The sequence below is a fragment of the Lepeophtheirus salmonis genome, chromosome 7 (genome assembly GCF_016086655.4).
Source record: "Lepeophtheirus salmonis chromosome 7, UVic_Lsal_1.4, whole genome shotgun sequence".
Taxonomy (NCBI): Eukaryota; Metazoa; Arthropoda; class Copepoda; order Siphonostomatoida; family Caligidae; genus Lepeophtheirus; species Lepeophtheirus salmonis.
The window spans coordinates 15,870,904-15,892,454 of NC_052137.2; the positions used below are offsets into that span (position 1 = coordinate 15,870,904).

A 21,551-nucleotide genomic window follows, 5' to 3' on the forward strand; every position below is an offset into this window, starting at 1 on the left:
TTTACAGTCATTGTAATAATTTTTGCGGCCAGAGTCGGAGTCTGTATAAATTTTCCGACTCCTGACTCCGACTACACCAAAAAATGCACAAACTTCAGTCCGACTTAGCAACCCTGGACATAAGCAGTCATTTGGCAATGCGTTCCTTCGATAAATGGATTTGACAATATAGTTTGCAGCAAAGTGTCTGCTCACGATATATGGTTTATGTACAATGTAATTAGATTCAGGTTGATACCTGCAAAAGCTTTTAAATTTTGACACATAATCCTTAACTTTTTTTAGTACTGTGTATGGAGCTAATGAGCGTATTTTGTGCAATTTTATTGAAATAAATTGGCATTTAAGTTAAGTACAATGCCAATGAAAATTTAGAAAAAGTTACTAAAAACCATACCAATCAATTTTTTTTGTGTTGGAATATAGTCATATAATATATATTTTTTTTGAATATGTATTTTAGATTAAGATACAATAATTAGAAAATAATGTACTGTTTTTTCTCGAAAAGTTAGCATTTAGTACCGAAAAAAATGAAACAAATTTTCTAAAAATGTCAAAATTTAATTCATTGGCATTGCCAAATATGTTATTTCATTTTACTTCATAAAAACACTTTTTATGACCAAATTTAAAATTTTAAGTTTATTTCTATTAAATCTCACCATATCTATTCAAAATATCAAATCATGTTGTGTATACAATACAAACAGCCCATAAAGTAAATATTGACATTTTATTTAATGGGATTTTTATAGTTTTCTTAATTTTATTGGTTTTGTGCTCTAAAGTAATTTTAATATATTTCAATAAAGTTGCCCAAATGGGTTTGTTAGACTCATACGCAGATCCCAAATTTTTTAAAGGTTGTTTAGACAAAGTTGGACGTTATCTTCACCTAATGTGGAAACATGGTTGTATTTAATGGTGCTACAGATATACATTGACAATTTACTAACTTTTTCCTTTTTCAAAATAATGAAATATAGATCTGAGATCCTCTGTCTACTAATGGAAAAAGGTTCCCTCATATTTTGTTCTTGGAAAGAGAATGTAAACGTCATCATTTAGGGGAATTCATGTTGAAATGGAACAAGATTGAAAGAGACAATGGATGAGTCAGGAACCATTAATATTAATTTGGTTCCTATCTATTTACTTTCTACCCCCCGGCTTCTCTTCCTCTCGAACCCTTCTTCAAAGAAATATGATTAAGGTAAGTATAGTTTTAACAACCCCTAATGTTTAAGATTTTATTGAATTATTTAAACATACAAAATTTTCACTTATTCTGATAAATTGTTGTTCAGAATGGGTATTGGTAATTGGTTTTTTGTTTATCCTTTTTATCCGTTTGATGAGTCTTATTTCCTTAATTTGATTAGATTTCAAACATATCCCAAAAACTAGTCAAATGAAAGGTACTTGTTTCACAAGCTATTTGATTTGACATTGATTGATGCATTTCTAATAACTACAATAACATAATGCCCTACTTACATTTAACATCCAGTCTCAATTCGTTGGACATTGTGGTTCCTTCAGAGTTGAGAGCCATACAGGAGTAGTAGCCGAAGGTGCTTCGTCGTATATTTTGTAAGACAAGACTTAGATTGGACATGATGGTTCCCCATGCAGGATTTGGACTCAAAAGAGTACCCTAAAAGAGTCAAAATACGTATATATTAGGCACATTTAATTAATAGTTAAAATACAGCTAAATAATGTTAACATGAAGTAAGATAATTCCAATTTAAATGGTGATAATTTTTTACCGCCTGTAAATCCTAAAAAAATTTTAACGTGCAAATTTTTTTGTATTGTAAATCTAATATCATTTTATTGTTCCAATGCTTTGATGAATAATCTCTCATTTTTGAGGAGAGAATATCTTTTTATAAAGTGTAACCACGAGTACTTGTGCTCATGAATAACGAGGAGTAACGCTAATGATTTTTGGGAGAGTTGTGAGTTTAAGCCCCTCTTGGAATCAGATTAGAATTGGGGATTAAAAGCTTTAAGCTGCTTGCAGCTTATCTAATGAAACATCATGACATCTTAGCTGATTCCTTCCAAAACATTTTTCAATCTATTAAGGTTACATTATAAATTTTGTGTTTTTTTGGGATATTGAAAATGCTTAGGATTTAAAACCCTTTATGGATCGTCATGTTGTTTAAAGATTGTTCTGAATGATGAATTTCAGCCTACTTTTGTTGTATTTTTTTAAACGCATAATAAAATTCTCTGAATTACTTTGTTATAGTTATAATTTCGACTTAGAGAAAGGCGTTTGCCCAACAAAAATAAAAATTCCCTGATTCAAGAAAATTAATAGTTGTAAATGGAAGAGATATCAGTGGTAATTTATACTTTTTTAAAAATAAAACTATAATATTTTTCTTACATTAATACTATTTTAAAATATAGATGACTCTTCTCTCAATAGAAGCAATACATTCTCCCCCTCCCATAATCATAAAACATACACCTGATGCTAAAAAGAGTCTTAATTTATTTATACCATAAACTTTTCCTCATGCTGTACGAAATGTCTACCCCTATACATAGAGTATGTTTAAAGTTGTAAAAATATATATACCTAGATAGCATTTGATACTTTTTGAGCATGCCACCTAAACATGATTTTTAGGTGCTACAGCAGTTATGATCATTATTAAATTCTTGAAAAGGGAACATTGAAGTTTAAAATTTAACGTATATAATTGAGATTCGATATAGATATAATTCTACTGTAGCTTTGTAAATCATGTGTATTTTTAGCAGGCCGTTTTTATGGAATTGGTAATCCGACGAATGAATTTTCTTTTCCTCAGGTGTTCTCATTATTAGTACTGAACTTATTTTTATGTTTTTTTTTTCAATTAGAATCAGCCCCTAATTGAACATTGGTATGTGTTCATAAAAAACGTACCTACAGGATTAGTTACAGAGTTATAATTCTTAGTCCTTGTTGGAGACAGAGTAGGATCGGGGATCGACATAGGAGTAATTATTACCAATGCCCTTGTTTGGAAAATGTCCCATGTTATAGATGATTGTAGCCGATTTAATGAAACGCCATGACAGCTAAACTGCTCTATTCCAAAATAAATTGATAGGGGTTACCAATTTTATTTTTGGTTTTTTATAAAATGCTCAATATACATACAATTTTTATCATTAATTCGGCCTATTTGTCCTTTCCAGATACTGCGTGGGATTTGTAGTTCTTCCCTTTCTCTCACAGCTGTATGCAGGTCATCCAATAAAACTTCATGACAGCTAAGCTGCTCTCCTCCCATACATCTTCGAATTGTAAGGATAGTCACGTTCATTTTGGGATTTTTAATATTAAGTACTGGCAGGTCATATTTTATGCAACTCTAGATATGTGTTCATTATTGAAGGAACTCTATTTTATAATCCTTTACACTGCTTTATATTTTACATCATCTCAAACAGACTAAGAGGAAGTGTTGGTGTTATTGAGTGGTAATTTATTGCTTTCATTACTAAGTATATACAAGTTATTATGTGCGTTCTGTTATTTTCTCGTCTCGTATTAAGATATTAATATATGTACCTATAATAAAAATAACTGTATATTTGTAAATACATACATAAAAAAAGAGGGAAATGGTTCGTAAGTTCTATATTTGGTTTAAGGTGATGGACCATTAAGATCAACTTGGACGAAGTAATTTTGGTTATTTCTTATATTGTGTATCCTATTCTTATTTATTTATTTAGAAAATCTAAGAGGAATATTGATGGGATCCATTTGTTCAATAGAAATCAGAACTCGTTAGGGTAAAAGTATGTAATAGTATTGAATAACAACTTTTATGTTTATTCAGTTATTAATATTTTTTCTAGTATGTTTATCACAACTTAAGAGCATAAAGCAAATAAAATTCATAATTAACACATTTTTATGTAGCAACGTAGCTGAATGGACTATACGCTCGGGAAAAATTATTTTCTCAAACTTAATCCTCCGTTAGTGAACTCGGATAATATACACAACGCTGCAGAGTCGGTCCATAAAATATAAGACTCTTACGACAATGTTACAATAATATATATACATATTACTGAGTCTAGAGGCTATACATATAGATTTAATTTATAACTAAAGGTAGTTATTAGTTATATGTATTTAATAATTGTGACTGGTATAGGGAAAAAATTTGTAATAATAATTTTTTTAAACATGTTCAACAAAAAATTAAAAAGATCTAAAATTATAAGACTTTTATACTTTGCTTCTTCATTCATAATTTTCTAAATTAAAATAATATTAAATTAATAATTTATCAACTAGTTAACAAGGAAGAACAATAGTCACAACTTCTCGTTTCAACTTTACAAGTTAATGATATTGACTATTCACAAGACAAAGAAATGACTAATTGACTAATAATTAAGACGTTAAAGGTGTTCGAGAATTGTGATTGTATAGTATAAAGAGCACAGTTAGACTACCTTTGAAATTTGTCAAGTAAATTAATATTTGAGTTGATTTTCTAGTTTCATAAACTAATGATACTTAATACAATTTGAGGTCATAATTGACCCTTTTTTTGATGGGAGTTTTAATAATTCAATCATGGGTGAACGTACTCTCAAACATGAACAGTTATTGTAAAATATCAGGTGCTGTAATAGATATACATATATATGTATGTAATTTGTACAAAACAGATGTCATTGATAGCTCATAAAAAAGATGAGCAGAAGACACATTTTCTTCTACCGTCTACATTCATCATTAAACATATTAATATAATATAATGTATTTAAATAAATAAGATACATTTTTCAGTGTCGTAATTGATATTCTAAGCAGATTTGCACATATATACATCGCTCATAGACGAAATCTTTAAAAATGGCTGTAAATTATGATCATTATAATAATTCAATCCTCTTTTTTTTATATTTTAGTTCTTTTGTCTTTAGATATAAAATTATTATTTATTGCTAAAGTGCACTTATCTCTTTTTCAGCTTCCTACATTCATTTGATATTTTGTTAAACATACAGTAATACTTTAGATTACGAGCAGCAAAAGAACTCGACCTCCAAAACAAACTCATAACTGGCTTTTTAATAGTACAATGAACGCAATGGAAATGTTATACCTCCTTTAGTGAAGTGGCATATACTTATTAAAACTTCAGGTTGATAGAAATGTGTCATACTCGTTTGAATCTATATTTTATTGCTAATTCTTTTCCCTATGGCTGCGGTAATAGATTATGATCCATCTTGTAGAAAAGCGGTCTACTAGCAAACCCATGGCTGGGGTGTATTATAATATATTCGAAGGGGTCTTTGATACTCAGGATAGTGCTGGCGATAGGTTTTAATTTATGTTAGGGACCAGCTGATTGCCTGCACAACCTGTTTGCCCAGGTATATTTTGAAAATAAAATGTACCCACAAGTGAAAATTTCTTATCATACTATAGTTTGATTGTCTGAATACAATATAAATTTCAATGAGAATGTACAAGATCAGGGAAGTATAATCTTTTAATATAATGGGCTGCATTATCACTAGAAATATTTTAATGAGCCGCAGAAACTATTAAGGAAAATTCTTAAATAAAACCAAACTATTATATACAAATTCATTTCAATTTTAGACCAAAAATTAAAAATGAGCAAAATCTAATTTTTCAAGGCCAAGCTGCTAAAACCTAATCTGGTAACCCTGTTAAATTATCAAAAAATACGAGATACTGACAAAATATTTTTCAATATCCGACTTATTATGAGCGTTCTACACGTTTTGATGATATGGCAACGATATTGTGTTTCAATCAAATTGCTTGCAATGAATTGTGTAATAATCAAATTGCCCACGATCATTTCACTTGACAATGTAAATGAAGTTAAAATGACCATTGATTGACCACTCTATTGAAAATTTTATAAATTGCATGGTCATTTTTAAAATTTCCGTGACACATATATTACATCTGTCAATAAGTCCTGGCCAACTACCAGATGGCGCTACAAACAAAATAACCAAATATTTTTTCGGAAGTACAAATATTCAAAAATTACTGTCAAAATTTTATGACGTTTGCCTTAATATTTATTGAGTTACAGATTTTAAGTGACGGTACTGTTATGATTCTTAAAAACGATGGAATCAAGGCCATTTTGTGTGTTGACTTATCATTGCTTTTTAATGGGAAATAATACCGTTCAAGCCCAAGCTTGGCTAGAAAAATGTTATTCAGACTCTGCCCCATCGAAAAACAACCATCAAACGATGGTTTGCCGTTCTCAAACGTGGTCGTACCGACACCGATGATGCTGAACGCCCTGGTTGGCCAAATGAGGCGGATATTCCGGAAAACACTGAAAAAAACCCTGAAAATCATCATGGGCAATAGTAAAGTGAAGTTGCAAGAGATAGCTGAAACTTTGAATTTATCAAAAGGTAGTATTTAGACCATCATATACGAACACTTGTGTATGAAAAATTTATATTCCAAATGGGTCTTCGTTTGCTCACACCAGAGCAAAAGCAATAGAAAGCAGATGATTCAAAGAGCTGTCTGGAGTTGTTCACTCGAAATAAGAGGGTTTTTTGCGTCCGTGCATCACAATGGATGAAACATAGATTCACCAATTAACTCCAGAATCAAAACGGCAGTCTTTTGAGTGGTGTACATACGAAGAAAGCCGTGGCTTCTGCATTTTGGGATTCGGATATAGTTTTATTCATTTACTACTTGGAACATGGAAAAACAATCAAAAGTGATTATCATATAGGTTCGTTGGATTGTTTTAAGTCCAAAATTAACCAGAAAAGAGCTTATTTGAGGAAGGACGGCTGTTTTCCGTGTCACAAGTCAATAAAAACAGCCGCAAAATTGGTCGAATTGGATTTTGAATTGCTACTGGACCCACCGTATTCGCGAGATCTGGCCCTAAACGACTACTGGCTCTTCGCAGAACTAAAAAAAAAAATGCTCCGTGGAAAGAGATTTGACTCAAATGAGGAACTGATGGTCGAAACTAAAGCATATTTTGAAAGTCTCAATAAATCGTTCTATAACCGTGGTAACGAAAAGCTACATAAATTTGGAATATTTATATCATTCTAAAAGGAGATTATATTGATGAATAAAAATGAATATTCGCAAAAAACTTTTGTTTTCCTAATTAGGCCTGGGACTTATTGACTGAAGTGTTATTTTGATTTTTTATTCATTTTTACTACTCAAATATCGGTTTTTTGATACTAAGTCTCATATAAATTATATTCAAATATACTACGAAAGTGCATTTATGACAAATAAAAATAGTATTATACTTAGTTATCACTTTGTGTTACAAAAATTATCGTTTAAATTATTGAAAATATGACATTTTATGATATATTTCAGATTTTTTATCATATTTATTGATAATTTATTCATTTTATTAAAAAAAGAAAGGAAAAAAAAATCATGTTATATCTGACATGTGGTAGGAATGCTTTTTTGTATAAATAGGGCACCATCACAACTTTTTATACGGTATTTGAGTTACATGATTTTTCCATTGAGGTGATATAATATATTGTTTGAAAAATGATGAAAATAAACTATTTATTGAAAATAATTAATATAAATGTTTGAACAATCATAGTTTGCATTTTTATTAAAATTTTTTTATTCTTTTAACAAAAACATTATCCATCTAATGAACAGAAACTCGTGTTTTGAAATAGTTACTATGGATTTATTTAGCCAATATTGTAATCATGAAATATCTAAAGGGCAATTTTGTTTGCGTTATACCACTCAATTGAAGCAATCATGTTACTGAATCTCAATTTCAAGAAATGTGTATCAAAAGAAGATGAATGTAAATTCTATGAGTGTTCTATGAAGTGAATGCTTTTTTGGGAGTACTAAAGGAATGAATAATTACTGTGCTCTCTAATTGTATATAAACTAAAGAGTATAGAACCTAAATTTTCAAAAGTACAATCAACGTGGTTTTCATGCGATCGAGAAAATACAACTCAAAACCAATTTTTAATATGGTTCAATAATATATTTAGATATATTTTTAATTAATATGAAAATGTCTTCCTTTACAAAGACTTCCACATTAATTTATTTTGTGTGGTTTTTTTTTCTAGAAGATACCAGTAAGTTTTTAGAAAAAAAGTTATAATTATTTTTTTAAAAGGCTGAATTAGACCAAATTACCTTTTTTTAGCAGTAATAAATTCAAAAACAGTTCTACTTTTTTATAAGTTCAACAATTTTTTAAGGTGTTCACGGTAAAAAAATAATAATTGGAGCAACAACCCCTCCATACCACCTCCTCTGGAAACCTGTCTCAACACGCTAGCAAACAGATTGTCAAATGTTGACGATGAAGGCCGTGTACATGGCGTAACACACTGTCATGTTAGCGAATCCAAATCTGGATGAATGGTGCTGTAGACATTTTTCTCCAACAATACCCAAACTGCATAGTCTGGGGGTTGAGGTCAAGGCTGGAGGAGGCCCACATGAAGACAGGAGAAAAAGTAGGCCATATTGTTGCTGCAAATATTTGGTATATATACAGGAAATATACGATATGTATGTACATAGACTTAAAAAACAAATTTTTGGTCAGATTAAGTGATTGTGATGCTATAATATTTACTTAGAATAAATAAATACAACCCCCTATGACTAATTAAAAGAACATTAAAAAAGTAAAGGGGATTCTATCGTAATTAAATTTCCTTTTAGGGGTCTCTCTCTGTATATGCACACATTCTCACTGGCTTCAACTCTATAATTATAAACCATTTCAGACTAAATAAGCTTTAAAAGATTCCTTCACTTTGGAATCCGAGGCATTTCCCAACTCGCAACAAAGACCATTAAGTGAGAAAAATACAAATATGTGCAAAATTTCATTAAAATATCTCTTTATAGGCTTATAAATGCATGTACGTAGAAGGACGTGCATATAGATTGAAATTGATTACATTTCTTCTCTTATTCCTTCCAGAGACTTTATAGCAAAAAAAAACAACATATACATAACATAAGTATAAGCATATTTTTCAATGAAAATTAAAGTTGAAACAATGTACAAAGGCAATATCTACATAAGTATTCCATTTGTACAAAGTCATAAATGCATAGCATTCACATAATATAAGCTTATATGATAAATTTAGTTCTTTTGGAAACTTTTAAAACTACTTACTGTCTCAGTTTTTGTTTTTGTTTTTTACTTTTACTCTATGCTAATAAGTAAGTAAATATATATTTAAAAAAATATATTTAAATTGACAACTTTTGTATTTAATTAAAGTTTTAACTTTTCGTATTAAATATATTTTAAAATATTTCTTATTACATTTATATTAGAGTAAAAAAAATGCTGATTTAAAACATTGCGTCAGCAGAATATTTGAATTTACATACATACATACGCCTATTGAATCCAACTTGTAATTCTTTGAGAGATTGACTTTGAATTGATGATTTTTTTAACTCATATATTATGAATGTGCATATTTCATATAATAAATCAGAAAATTTCATCTCTCTATGTAAGACCTCACCTTCATATAAGAGTACTAAAACATGCTTTAGACCAGGGTTGTTAATCTAATCTTAATAATATTTATACTTAATCAATGAAACGGTATGTACATACATATTTTCAGTTTCGTTTCTACTAGAGTTGGGTAAAAATACTCTAAAAAAAAAATTTTAAATGTTTTATTTAAAAAAAACATATAAATAAAGTTTACTTTCATAAAATGATATTGAAGAAAAATATCAACGTTATTAAAAAGAAACGGATGCACCAATTAGAAAAAATAGTTCTGACAATTATATAAATAGTTATAAAACAAGAACCTCAGGAATCTTAAACATTGCTCCGGCAAAGGACTTCCTTAAAGTTGAACTAAACTGTTAAACTTACGTATTACGTATGGATTGTATTTTATTAGAAAACTGAATTAAAATTTGTGGGAGATTGTATATATATGTAATAATATAGTAGTTTATAATAAATGTAAAAGCAATCATTTTTACTCCTTATAGATGAGGTAACCCGTCTCTATAAGTTATAATTAATTGTGAGTGTAAAAAAAAAAAGAAAAAAAAGAGACAAATATGCGGACAGAGATAACTTAAAAGACTATAGCTTGCCATGCTTCATATTACGATATGATGAGGGGTATAAATCGTATCTAATTTTTAGCACTCCTTATTTTTGGACTTGATAATCTGAAGAATAAATTTTATGTTCCTTAGCTATTGTAATGATTATTTCAATCCTTATGATGTATGAACTTCCTTTCCTACTACATTCAATTTTATTCATAACCTGATTGAACATTCATGTGTGCACATAAAAGGCAATGAGTAAAATTGATGATTTGTCGAGGAGTAATTATTGTAAGGCCTTGTTGGACTCATGACAGAATTGAGGATTGACATCCGATTAATTTTGCCAATGTCCTTGTTTATGTCCTTTTTCCTTATTAATTTCCTTGTTAATGAAACGTCACGAAAGCTAGGTTACTATCCTCCATAATATTATTCAAATTGGCCAGGTTCTCATGATAATTTTCGTTTTTTTTTAAAGATGTGATAAAACACACGATTTTCATCACTAGTTAAAGGAGAAAATAAGTAATAATATCTAGCAGGTTACTAGCATATACTCTTTTTAAATGTATACATAAGAAGATTTTGTCTGTTTTCACTTCTCTGTGTATAAATTATAAAAAATATACTATTTTACTCGCTTGTGAAATTTTTTGTAGTTGGAAAATTTAATGTTTTTATTTTTATTTTCCAAAGTTGTTACCATTTTTTTATATTGATTGAGAAGGGATCATCTCGGAATAAAAAAACTCTGAGCGCCTGTGCTCATGAATGATTGAGAGTAACCCTGAGGATTTGTTGAGGGAGTTATATGCGTAAGTCCTTGTTGTGCTCAAACTAGGATTAAGTCTCGATTTTGGTGTAATTTATGTCCATGACTTTACGGGTGGTATTTTTGTTAAATTATTTTCTATCAAAACTACATTTTTTAATCAATTAAAACGTCATGACACCTAAGCCTCTTTCTCACCAAACGTTCTTCAAAAAGTTTTGGTTCACATGTTTATTTTTGGTTAATCTTTTAGATACGGGAAGGGTAAACTTTGTACTATTATCTAAATATGATACTTTGATTGATATTAAATTGTGTTGCTAAATGAACCTCAAAAACAACGGTTTCCAATAGCAACTTGGGTCCCATTATGCTAAAAACTAAAAAGTTGCTATATGATACTCGTGTAGTATTCTCGTGTTAATAGCTATATACTCTAATTATAGTTGTCTACTAAACAAAAATGTATTATATATAATGTCAAATTGTGTATTATGAATAGAGAGACATGCATTAGAGAAAGAAAATATAGTAATACATTTTTAAAGTATGGATTTACTTTGATAGTCGAAACAAGAATTGTAAATTGTATAGTTAGCGACAAATCATCTCAGTCAAATCTATCAAGGCCACCAAAATGAAACGTTATTTGGATGTTAAACATCCTAACTTTTCCGGAAAAGATGTTTAGTATTTAGAAAACAAATTGAATGGTGTCACAAAAATAGTCTTAATTTTGGTGGCAAATACCAACAACGAAATGTGTCAAGTATTTAAGTTTCATATTTGGTAGTTCTATAAATTGCCAAGTCAGCTCTATTTGGAATATTTAGTCTCCATCTTATGAATCAAGAGGTCAAGCCACTACAAAAATTAGGAACCACTGCTCTAAAATAATTCAAGGGATAACAGTTTAAAAAAAAAAGAAGCTTTCTCGTTAATTTTTCTAATCTTGTTTTTTTTTTTTTTTTTTGCCCCGAGTATTGTCTCTTGTCTGAAAGACAACATTATGTTGTACACTGTACATTATCAATCTGTCTGTTTATTATTATTAAAATGTGATGACTCCGCAGAGGCCTTGTTCATTCTTTTATATTCTGCAATAAGAAAATATTATTATTCCTATTATTTATTTATATACATATGTATGTATATTGTTAAGTAAAATGCAATAAGAAATTAATTTCTCTATCAAAATAAATATGAAGATATCATTCTGATAATTTATATTTAGAAGGCGAATAAGACCATAATATCTTCCAAGTATTTTTTTACAAAAATATGTATTGTGTATATAACATAGTTTTATGTCGAGTTACATATTTTAAATTGTCAAAACTTTTTAATACTATGGGGACTACCCAATTTATAACTCACATTAGGGAACTTAAATCTCTTTTGCTACTTTATGCGAATAAAGATGACTTTTGTCATAATCGATGCTATATTCTAATTCATTACTCTAGTTGGCCCTTGAAAATCAATGAGGCATATTTTTCATTGGTACATACATAGACTATGGGGATATTTACACACCTATTATGATAAATTAAATAGATTCAGTGCTCTTTTATCATGCGTCAGTCCAATTTTGACACATTAAATTAGGATGACAACTTATAAAAGGGATATATATATCCATATACAGTCAAACCTGGTTTATCAGTAGCCTGATTTATGCGCCTCACTGCATATTATGCCATATCCTATTCCCACCCATAAAATTTCATAAAATAAAAACTTTTTTAATGTTCCTTTAATTGGTGAGATGTAGTTGTACTGATTAAGTTTAAGCAAACAATATAGTATTTCATTTACTCCATCTGATCTAGGAATCTTGTTTTTAATTCCATATACATGATGTTTAAAGTATATTTCCTTCTTTAGGAACAACCAGGCTTGAACGTACGCAAATTGAGTTCAAGAGAAACATTTATCCCAAGTGCGTAGTCCATTGAGCTTCGTCTTTCCATAACTGTACAAAGCGTGTCGTTTCAATCCCTGGCCAGTGCCCCCACAAACTGTTACAAAGTTTTATAAACAGTGATTCCAATAATATGAAACCCCGGTTTGTTAAAAAAAAAAAAAAAAAAGACTGAAAGGTAACGTTGTCACCTTGTCAATTAGAAGAATGTTTGGAGCAGCTTAGGTGTCATAATGTTTAAATAAAATTTACTGCTAGTAGCTATGGCATTAAGGAAAAAAACACAGGCCTCACTCCGTAAATAGCAATGATATATGTAGGAATTACAGCTATATCCATCCTCAATTCTGTTTCGAGTTCATCAACAATTATAACATCAGAGTTACTCTTCGTCTTCGTCACTCACTGGTGATTATTTTGTATTTATAATTCTTTCTTTAAAAATAAAAGAAAAACAGTGACAGATTCGGTAACTACAATTAGATTATTACCTCCTGTCAGAGCTCCCAGTGGCGCATCAAGATCACCATCACAGCCGAGGGATCCTACATTGAAAGTTAGAAATTGCAACATATGTCCCATTATCATTACAAAGTATGATGTATAGATAATGTTGCTGCCAAGTTTTGGAAATAAAACTGGTTAAAATTCCATATTCAAAGTGTCTTGTTTTCAATTATACACCCAGTATGTTTGCAAATTATCTAGCTTTGATACTTTGAGTCAAAATGACGAACAACGTGTTATAGTAAAATAAAATATCTGGTGTTTTAAGATATCCAAGTGATGTTTTATACGATTCATGGTGTATCTAGAATCTACTTCTTCTTTTTTAAAATAACTTTAGAATTTTGTATCTCAAGTAAACATTTTTGATTACAAGATAAGAATTATACAAAAAAAACTGTCGGATACTTTTGCTTTTTATTATAAGGGGATAAGGGGGAGGGGGTTAATTGGTGGAAGGAGTAAGCCTTGTTCTTTGTTTTCTAACAATTTTATGCAAATTATGACCCCCCCCCATTTTGTGAAATAATCTCCTAAGAGTATGGACTGCATTACATGTACCTCTTTGATAGTAAGTGAGTACAACCCATCTTGAGCTGTGAAACAGTTTCTGAAATTCTCAAAGTAATTTGGTTTATGTTCGTTAACTTTCTTCTGAAACCCAAGCATTACCTTAAAATTATAACTATATTTCTAGTTAATTTAACCACAAATGCGATTGATCGGGTTAGTATACTGCAAATATTAGATAAATACAATTATTTTCGAAGATTTTATTCAGCAAAAATCTCTACTTCAGGAACGAGCCCCATAGATTGTGGAAGTTAGCACAAAAAAATTGTTAGAGAAGCCAAAATTGATCGTCACAAAAAAAGAAAGAGTACTTGATGAATTGTACTTGAAAAACCATTCTGGGATCAAATGGAGTATCTTAAATCAAATTAAGGTTCTACCTTAAGGCTAAAATTTGTATATTTTTTAGCTCATCCCACAAATTAAAAGAAAATACTCTAACTGCCCCAAATATGTTTATTAAGCATTGAGCTGTATATATATAGTACCGGGTACTCCATTGAAATATGAACATTTGCTAATGAAATAATTAATGAAGGTTGATAGATTGAAATTAATTCATATTTCGATATATTTAAACATAAATAATTAAAAAAAAAAACTCTAGCTCTCTTGCTTACGTACAAGTCAAGAAAATGACACGGAAGTGAGGAAGGAATTTTCATTCGTGCATTCCAAGAAGTTGGTTGTCTCCAGGACCACTGTCTACGCCGTCAGCAAGTTCAAAACTTTGGAAAGGAGGAAGGGCTCTGTCAAAAAGGCAAAACTGGAGCTGCAGGAGTTCAAGAAAACAGATCAAGTCAATCTCCTCAAATCAATTATGGCCCCAGCAAGAGATCTCAGATTTTCACACCCCACTATCCAGTGAGCTATCAAAAAAGTGGCTGGGAAAAGCCTTGTGAGAGTGGAGACACACATTTGACACCAGTATTAAAAAAAACATATATTATGTTGCAAGACTCTTTTAGTTGAGTTTTAAATGAGTCTTTTGACTTCTTTTTGAACACTTTTGGCCTCCCTTCAATACTGATGCCAACCCCCTTGTCACAACGTTTTGGGTGCATGTCGAAAGGGAGGTCTGAAGTGTCTGTCATTCAAACACCGAGACCCTCAAAGCCACTGTCATCTATCACTGGGACGCCATGACAGAGGACTACATCCTCAGCGGGTGCAAGGCTTTCCATCACCTCCGGAAAGCCATCATTGCCACGAAGGGCAGCTACATTAAATATTAAAATAGTTTAGACACACATCAACTTATAGTAATCATTTTGTTGAAATTCTATTGTTTATTAATAAATTAAATTTTTTTGAAGTTTAAAATTCAATGTGTCATATTATTATGAACCACTCCATAAGTAAAAAAAAAGAGATTCTCTCAATTTTTTATGAAATATTCTTCTATTTTGTACCAAATATCTCCATATCACTTCTACATGCTGAGTTTTACCTATGACAAACAGTGAAATATTTTCCAAATCTAACTTGTCAAGTTTTTAATGTGAATTTAAATTTGATGGTTCTACCTAGCCAAGTTTATTTATCTTATGTTACATTCTGATGGTACAAACTATGAGCATTGATTTAATATATAATTAATGTTCTCAGTTTGGGGTGCATCCATACAATGAGAAATTGAAAGCAACGGGATTCTTTTTTTTTTTTTTACAAGTTATACAACTTTTTTTTAATATATTTCAAGAGCTAATCATTTAGATCCCACTTAATATTTTTTTAAGGTACTTGTGCCACAGGGGAGTAGCTAATATATTTTATTACTATAAGAATATCTTTTTTTTTTTTACCTTTTCAACTTGAAAAGGAAAATAAGCTTATCGTGTAATATATTTGAAATGAATTGCGACATTACTCTTTAATTTGCTAATTCAAAATTGATACTTTATTCCACTTTTAGATCTGTTTGTAAAAAATGTACATTTTATCACCTCAAATTATCATAAAAGAACATATACTAATTGAAAACAGCAAAAATAAGGAACATATATAATTCTTCTTTAAAAAAGGCTGCTTTAACTAACAAACATATTTCATCATACAAATGAATATACTTAAAATACATATACCCTACGGTGTGTCCCTACAAATCGCCAACAAACTTTCACAAGGTCAACTTTGTCTCGAATATCAAAAAGTACAAGCAATAAGAAAATGAGACATTAAGTATTCATTTTAATTGATATAAACAATTAAATTTCAAGATGATCATCCCTGGCCTCCACCATGCTTCTAAATTTCCTTTGACCTCCATCCCAGTTCTCATTAGTCAAATGAATAAACGTATTTCAGAAGAATTGTTTGTTTTAATTACTTTACCAGTTGATAATATAGGAAAAGTTTGCACAGGAATTTAGTAAGTCAATGATATTTGTACAAAGTTTCAGTAGCATTTGGGTGTAACACGCTGTATATAGTGTTTTACCAGTTCTTATTTATTCGGTCTATTTAAGTCCAGTCATAGAACCGTTATTATCTGTCCTTGGTACTGATAAAAAAGAGTGACTTAATCAAAAAGCAAACTCTCTAGGTTTTAGGACTGATATGCAGGAATGAACAAGACCAGAACGAGACTGGACGAAATTGCAGTCTTCAGTCCTAAATAAGGACCAAAAAAAACACTAACTGTTGACATTTTTTTTACATGGGCCAGTTATTTATTATGTGTACAATATTATTTGAAAATATATGTTAAACCATCTGTTTTCTCCTGGCTATTTTTTTTGTTCTTTCAATATATGTTCTTACATACTGGGTATGTACATACAACTACATATCTGTACTTGAAAGTGTTTCTTAGTCTTTAAAATAAAGGAAGAATAAATTAATTGTTAAATTAATCTTGTGAATTGTAAGTAGAAAAATACCATAGTGTGGTGTAAAAATCAAAATGATATAGATTGATAGTACGGAGCATTTGGAAATTTGTAATTTTTTTAAAAGAATATTTCATGTCAAATATCAAGACAATTTTATTTATTTTGAAGGTTCTCCGATTCAGTCGAGACTTTATTTATTTCCCATTATTATTACCAAGTAACACTTGACACTTTATGCAGGGTGCAGCCACCAAAACTTTTTATAATGTCTGAAAAATCAGGCATTTGTAGAGGGGTGTGCGTGGTTTCATTCTAAAGGTGAGATTCTAAAGTTTCCTTTTGAAAAATAGTCAGTTGATATCATGCGTTGTAGAAGTCAAGAAATTTCCGTTGACATGAAAAATAAATATTGCTATTAATTCAGTTATCATACAAAGATTCTAAATTGCTACTGTTTAAACAAATTAGGTAATTGGAATCGGATTTATCGAAAAAACAAAAGAAACAAATATGTCTAGAATTAACGATTAATAATTATTTAATCAACTAATTAATACAAAGTTAAAAAAGATACGTTGCAAATTTAATGTTTTATCTTTTTAGTATTAAAATAACTTTCACCCTAAAACCTGAGAATAAAAAGTTATTTACAGAAACAAAGAAAAACGAAAAAATCCTGTTGTATAAAAATACTTTTGTTTGGTTAATTTAACAATGAAGGACGTCACGTATCTGGTATGATTTTCAAAAATTGTATAAAACAATGTTTATCAGCATAATTAAACGAAAAAAAAAATCTGATTTATAAAACTTTATGACCACCACTATTTAAATTTTGTATTTTTTATTAAATATTGTGTAATTTCCATTTTTATACATAAAGAGAGAAACAATCATATTTCAAATTTTTGTAACATAATAATTAATTACACTTTCCAACAAGAACAAGAACAGTATATGCTCAACTTTGTAGAATTTGATCCCCTAATTCCAAATATGGCCTTATTATTTTCTTTATTTGCTTTATGGCCTTCAGAAAAAGGCTATAGAGTTGTTTTTTGTATTGAAGATAAAAATTAATTATGTGAATATTATTCAAAGGCTAATGTTTAAAAATTCTAAAACCATTTTTAAAATGTATATCATGCTTATAACTTGAGTTACTTATGTTAAAATTAGGTATTATTCATTTTGAGGATAATGGCTTCAAGACGGAAATATTAAAGGAATTAAAAGTATCTTATTTGACAGCTGAAAGTATGAATTTTCATTTAAAAAAAAAAAAAGCTTCCCCCAAAACGCTGTATATGGTTGTCAATTTGACATAAGACCACGAAAATACTTCAAGGATAAAACTCATGTCCATATATTTGCTTGCTGTAGCTTCAAGAAAGAAAAGACAAGTGGAGGGGGTAAAATTTAAAAAAAATGTGAAATGAGATCCCTCTGGAGTGTAGGATCCCGAATTTGGGATTGGTGTTCATCAATGGAGAAAAGTGCATTTATGGGAATGAATCCCTGGCAACAAAATCCTAACTGAACTTCCCTTTGCAACTAGGATTTGATTTTGTGAGGATTTCCTCCCAGAACCCCCTTAAATTGTCGTTTTTCGGAATACCTCATACACTCTTGTGATAAATATTTCAGTTCTGTTTGTTATTTATCAAATATCTAGATAAAAGAAGAGTAGTAAACATCAGGGGACTATTTGCTAGATATGAAATAGAGCTTGTACATATTTATATTAATTATGTTTGTTTTTCATTATTGTTATTGTTATTATATCATTATAGAATGTATATATAGTTGAATGAAGCCTAAATTCGGTTACAACATCTACAACGAGTCATCAGGTTGTGACCTCATCTCAAATTGACAACGATACAGAGCGTTTTTAAGGAGGTAAGATACTTTTAAGCTTTATGACTATATTCGTCTTGAATGTATTTATTTAACTTATGTTTAGCTTCAATACCAAGCGCTCAGAAAAGCTTTGAGACTTAAAAATAACAAAGATAAGTTGGCCCGTTTCTATAAGCCATGAGGCTAACAGAGAAAAAATAGGCAATATTTTGAATCAAGGGATTAAACTATATTAAGGTGAGCTTATGTTATTCCTGTACCATTTTGCTGTTGAACAGTGTTATTAATCATCATCAATACCTGAGGGAAATAGTTAATCCTCATAAAAATAAGTAACATATTTTGTCTATATGAAAAAATGAATTGGGTTAGTCATTCTCACAAAAGAAATATAATAGATATGTGATGCGTCCACATGAAAAATAGAAAGAGAAAATCCCAATTGATTTTTTTTTAATTCATATACTCGTATACATACAACCCAATATATCATAGAAATATTTGAGTAAACTGTAGAATTTATTTTAAAATTTGTTGGATGATTTAAAATATCAAAGAATTTTAGCTTTAATTTGAAAACTTTATTAAATTTGATAGACTTAAATGGCTTTTTAATCATAAAATATATCTTTTTATTTTATTTTATTGAGACAATGAATTTTGGCTACTTTATTTGCAATTTATCATATACCCAAAGGGGTAATAATAGTACTTTATTGATAAAAATTGGCGATAATTTGTCGAAAAAAAATAGATAAAATACACAATTAATTTTGAGAAAAATAATTCTAGCTTCTTTTTATGTTGACGTGCCACATATAAAAAAATATTTAAAAAAAAGTACAGTTATATATTGGGACACGTCTGAGTCTCATAGGTGCACTTGAGTTCATTTTCAACATTATTTTAATATCAATTAACATCTCTTTCCAATATCCCGTTTTAAAAATTCAAAAATTTGATCAGATGCCCCCTCCCCCAAAACGGGTCTATTCTAATATACATATACGAAGAAATAAGGTTACATACTTAATAACAAGTTTGATTCGAATGTAATATATTATTTATACCACGTGGTTCATTACAATCTGACACTTTGAATTTTAAATTTAAAAAAAATAAACTTATTACTAAACATTAGAATTTCAACAAAATTAATACTATAAATAGATGTGTGTCTCAACTCTCTTAATCATTAATTTAGTCGCCCTTGATAAAAATTATGCCTTACAGGAGATGGTGGAAGCCTTGCACCCCCTGCAGATGTAGTTATCTGTCATGGCGGCGTCCCAGTGATGGCTGACAGAGGTATTGAGTACCTTGCTGTTTGAATGACAGGTACTTTTGGCGTCCGGGTGGGTGGGGGGGGGACGTGTTGAAAAAGTGTCTAATAGAGCTCAAAAGAATAGAAAATATTAATTGAAACCTTTATGCAAAGATGTCTTAACAGAGGAGATAGGTTTTATTCATTCTTAGTGTCAAAATTGAACTCACAACCCTTTCCTAGGCTAATTTTCCCCACTTTTTTTTGATAGCACTCTGGACAGTCTGGTGTAAAATCCTGAGATCTCTTATATGGACCCTCTTGGACTTGAGCAGATTTGCCAAGGCTGTTTTCTGTAACTCCTTTGTATCCAATTTGTTTGTTTTTTGACAGAGTCCTTCGTATCCTCCACCATTTTAGACTGATGGCGTCAACAGTTGGTCCTAAAGACGGCCAACTGCTTGGACTGCACCAATAGAAATTCCTCAACTACGTTCAAGTTTCATTTTCTTGACTTGTACGTAAGCTAGAGAACTCAGGTCTGTTATGTTTTGTAACTAATGGCTTATTATTTCATATATCCATATATGAAATAATTTTAATCACTCAACCTTAATTTATTATTGAATTAAGAATTGTTCAGATTTCAATGGACCCCCTGGTACGTAAGGGGGATATACCATTGAAGGTGTCGTATCTCTTTGCTTCTTATTTTTGGTACATACCTTATCATTTATTATAAGATAATCATTTTTTTGGCATCACATAGAGACAGAAACTTCAGATTTTTTTTTTTACAAAATGAAATTTCTATTCTTTTATTACATAACTATATATATTTACATAAATATAAAACTATGAAATATTCTTTAGATAATTTAATTTCATCTCTTTCTGTCTATTTTCTTTTTTCTCAAATTTAATTGAGCATTTCATGTAATATGCTTTATATATATATAGGATAAGGGAAAGGATTTTGGAAGTCATTGTCTCCTTCATAGAATATATAAATAAATCAGAATAAGCATTTTTTATAAAAGAATAATAATTATATGAGTTAATCAAATCACCTAATTTACATATTATTTATTAAATATTCGTAATCGTGTATCTATCATATTTTATATCTTATTAGCACACCTTAAATAACTTAATTTATATACACACCTATATCATATATCTATTTTATAATATAACAATGTATTTATGTTATATCATTTATGTCAAAAAAAAAAAGAAAGAGTTGTATATACGAATAGCAGCAGGAAATACGAAATGAAAGGATAATGTAAGAAACGCTACGTATGTGTACATACTTAGAATTGTAAATCCTGCGCGTTTTCGGTATGTACAAAAGACTGAATAGTAACATGTCAATTTTTACATTTGAAGAATGTTTTGAAGAAGAGCAGCTTAGTTGTTAGAGTGGTTCATTTCATTAGATAAAAACAGCATTGACATTAAAAAAACATCAAACTCAAATCTAAAAAGGACAAAGGGAAAAAATTACTATGATGCCCATCTTCAATTCTACTCTGTGTCGAACAAAGATTTGCACTATAACTAGTGATGTGAAAATTGTCCCAATCCTCGTGAGTATAAATAAAAAGAAACATAACTGGAGTGACGTAGCTCAATTGACTACGCGATTGGAAGAACTATCTTGA

At 29.8% G+C, this 21,551-nt stretch overlaps 1 protein-coding gene across 1 annotated transcript in view; it reads right to left on the reverse strand.

The window, feature by feature from the left end:
* The window catches only part of LOC121121663 (protein turtle), a 403,438-nt gene that overhangs the window by 75,396 nt on the left and 306,491 nt on the right, over positions 1 to 21,551 (reverse strand). The window contains exon 10 of the mRNA XM_071889943.1: positions 1,501 to 1,660. Within this exon, the coding sequence (XP_071746044.1) occupies positions 1,501 to 1,660 (160 nt within the window). The remainder of the gene's footprint in view (positions 1 to 1,500; positions 1,661 to 21,551) is intronic.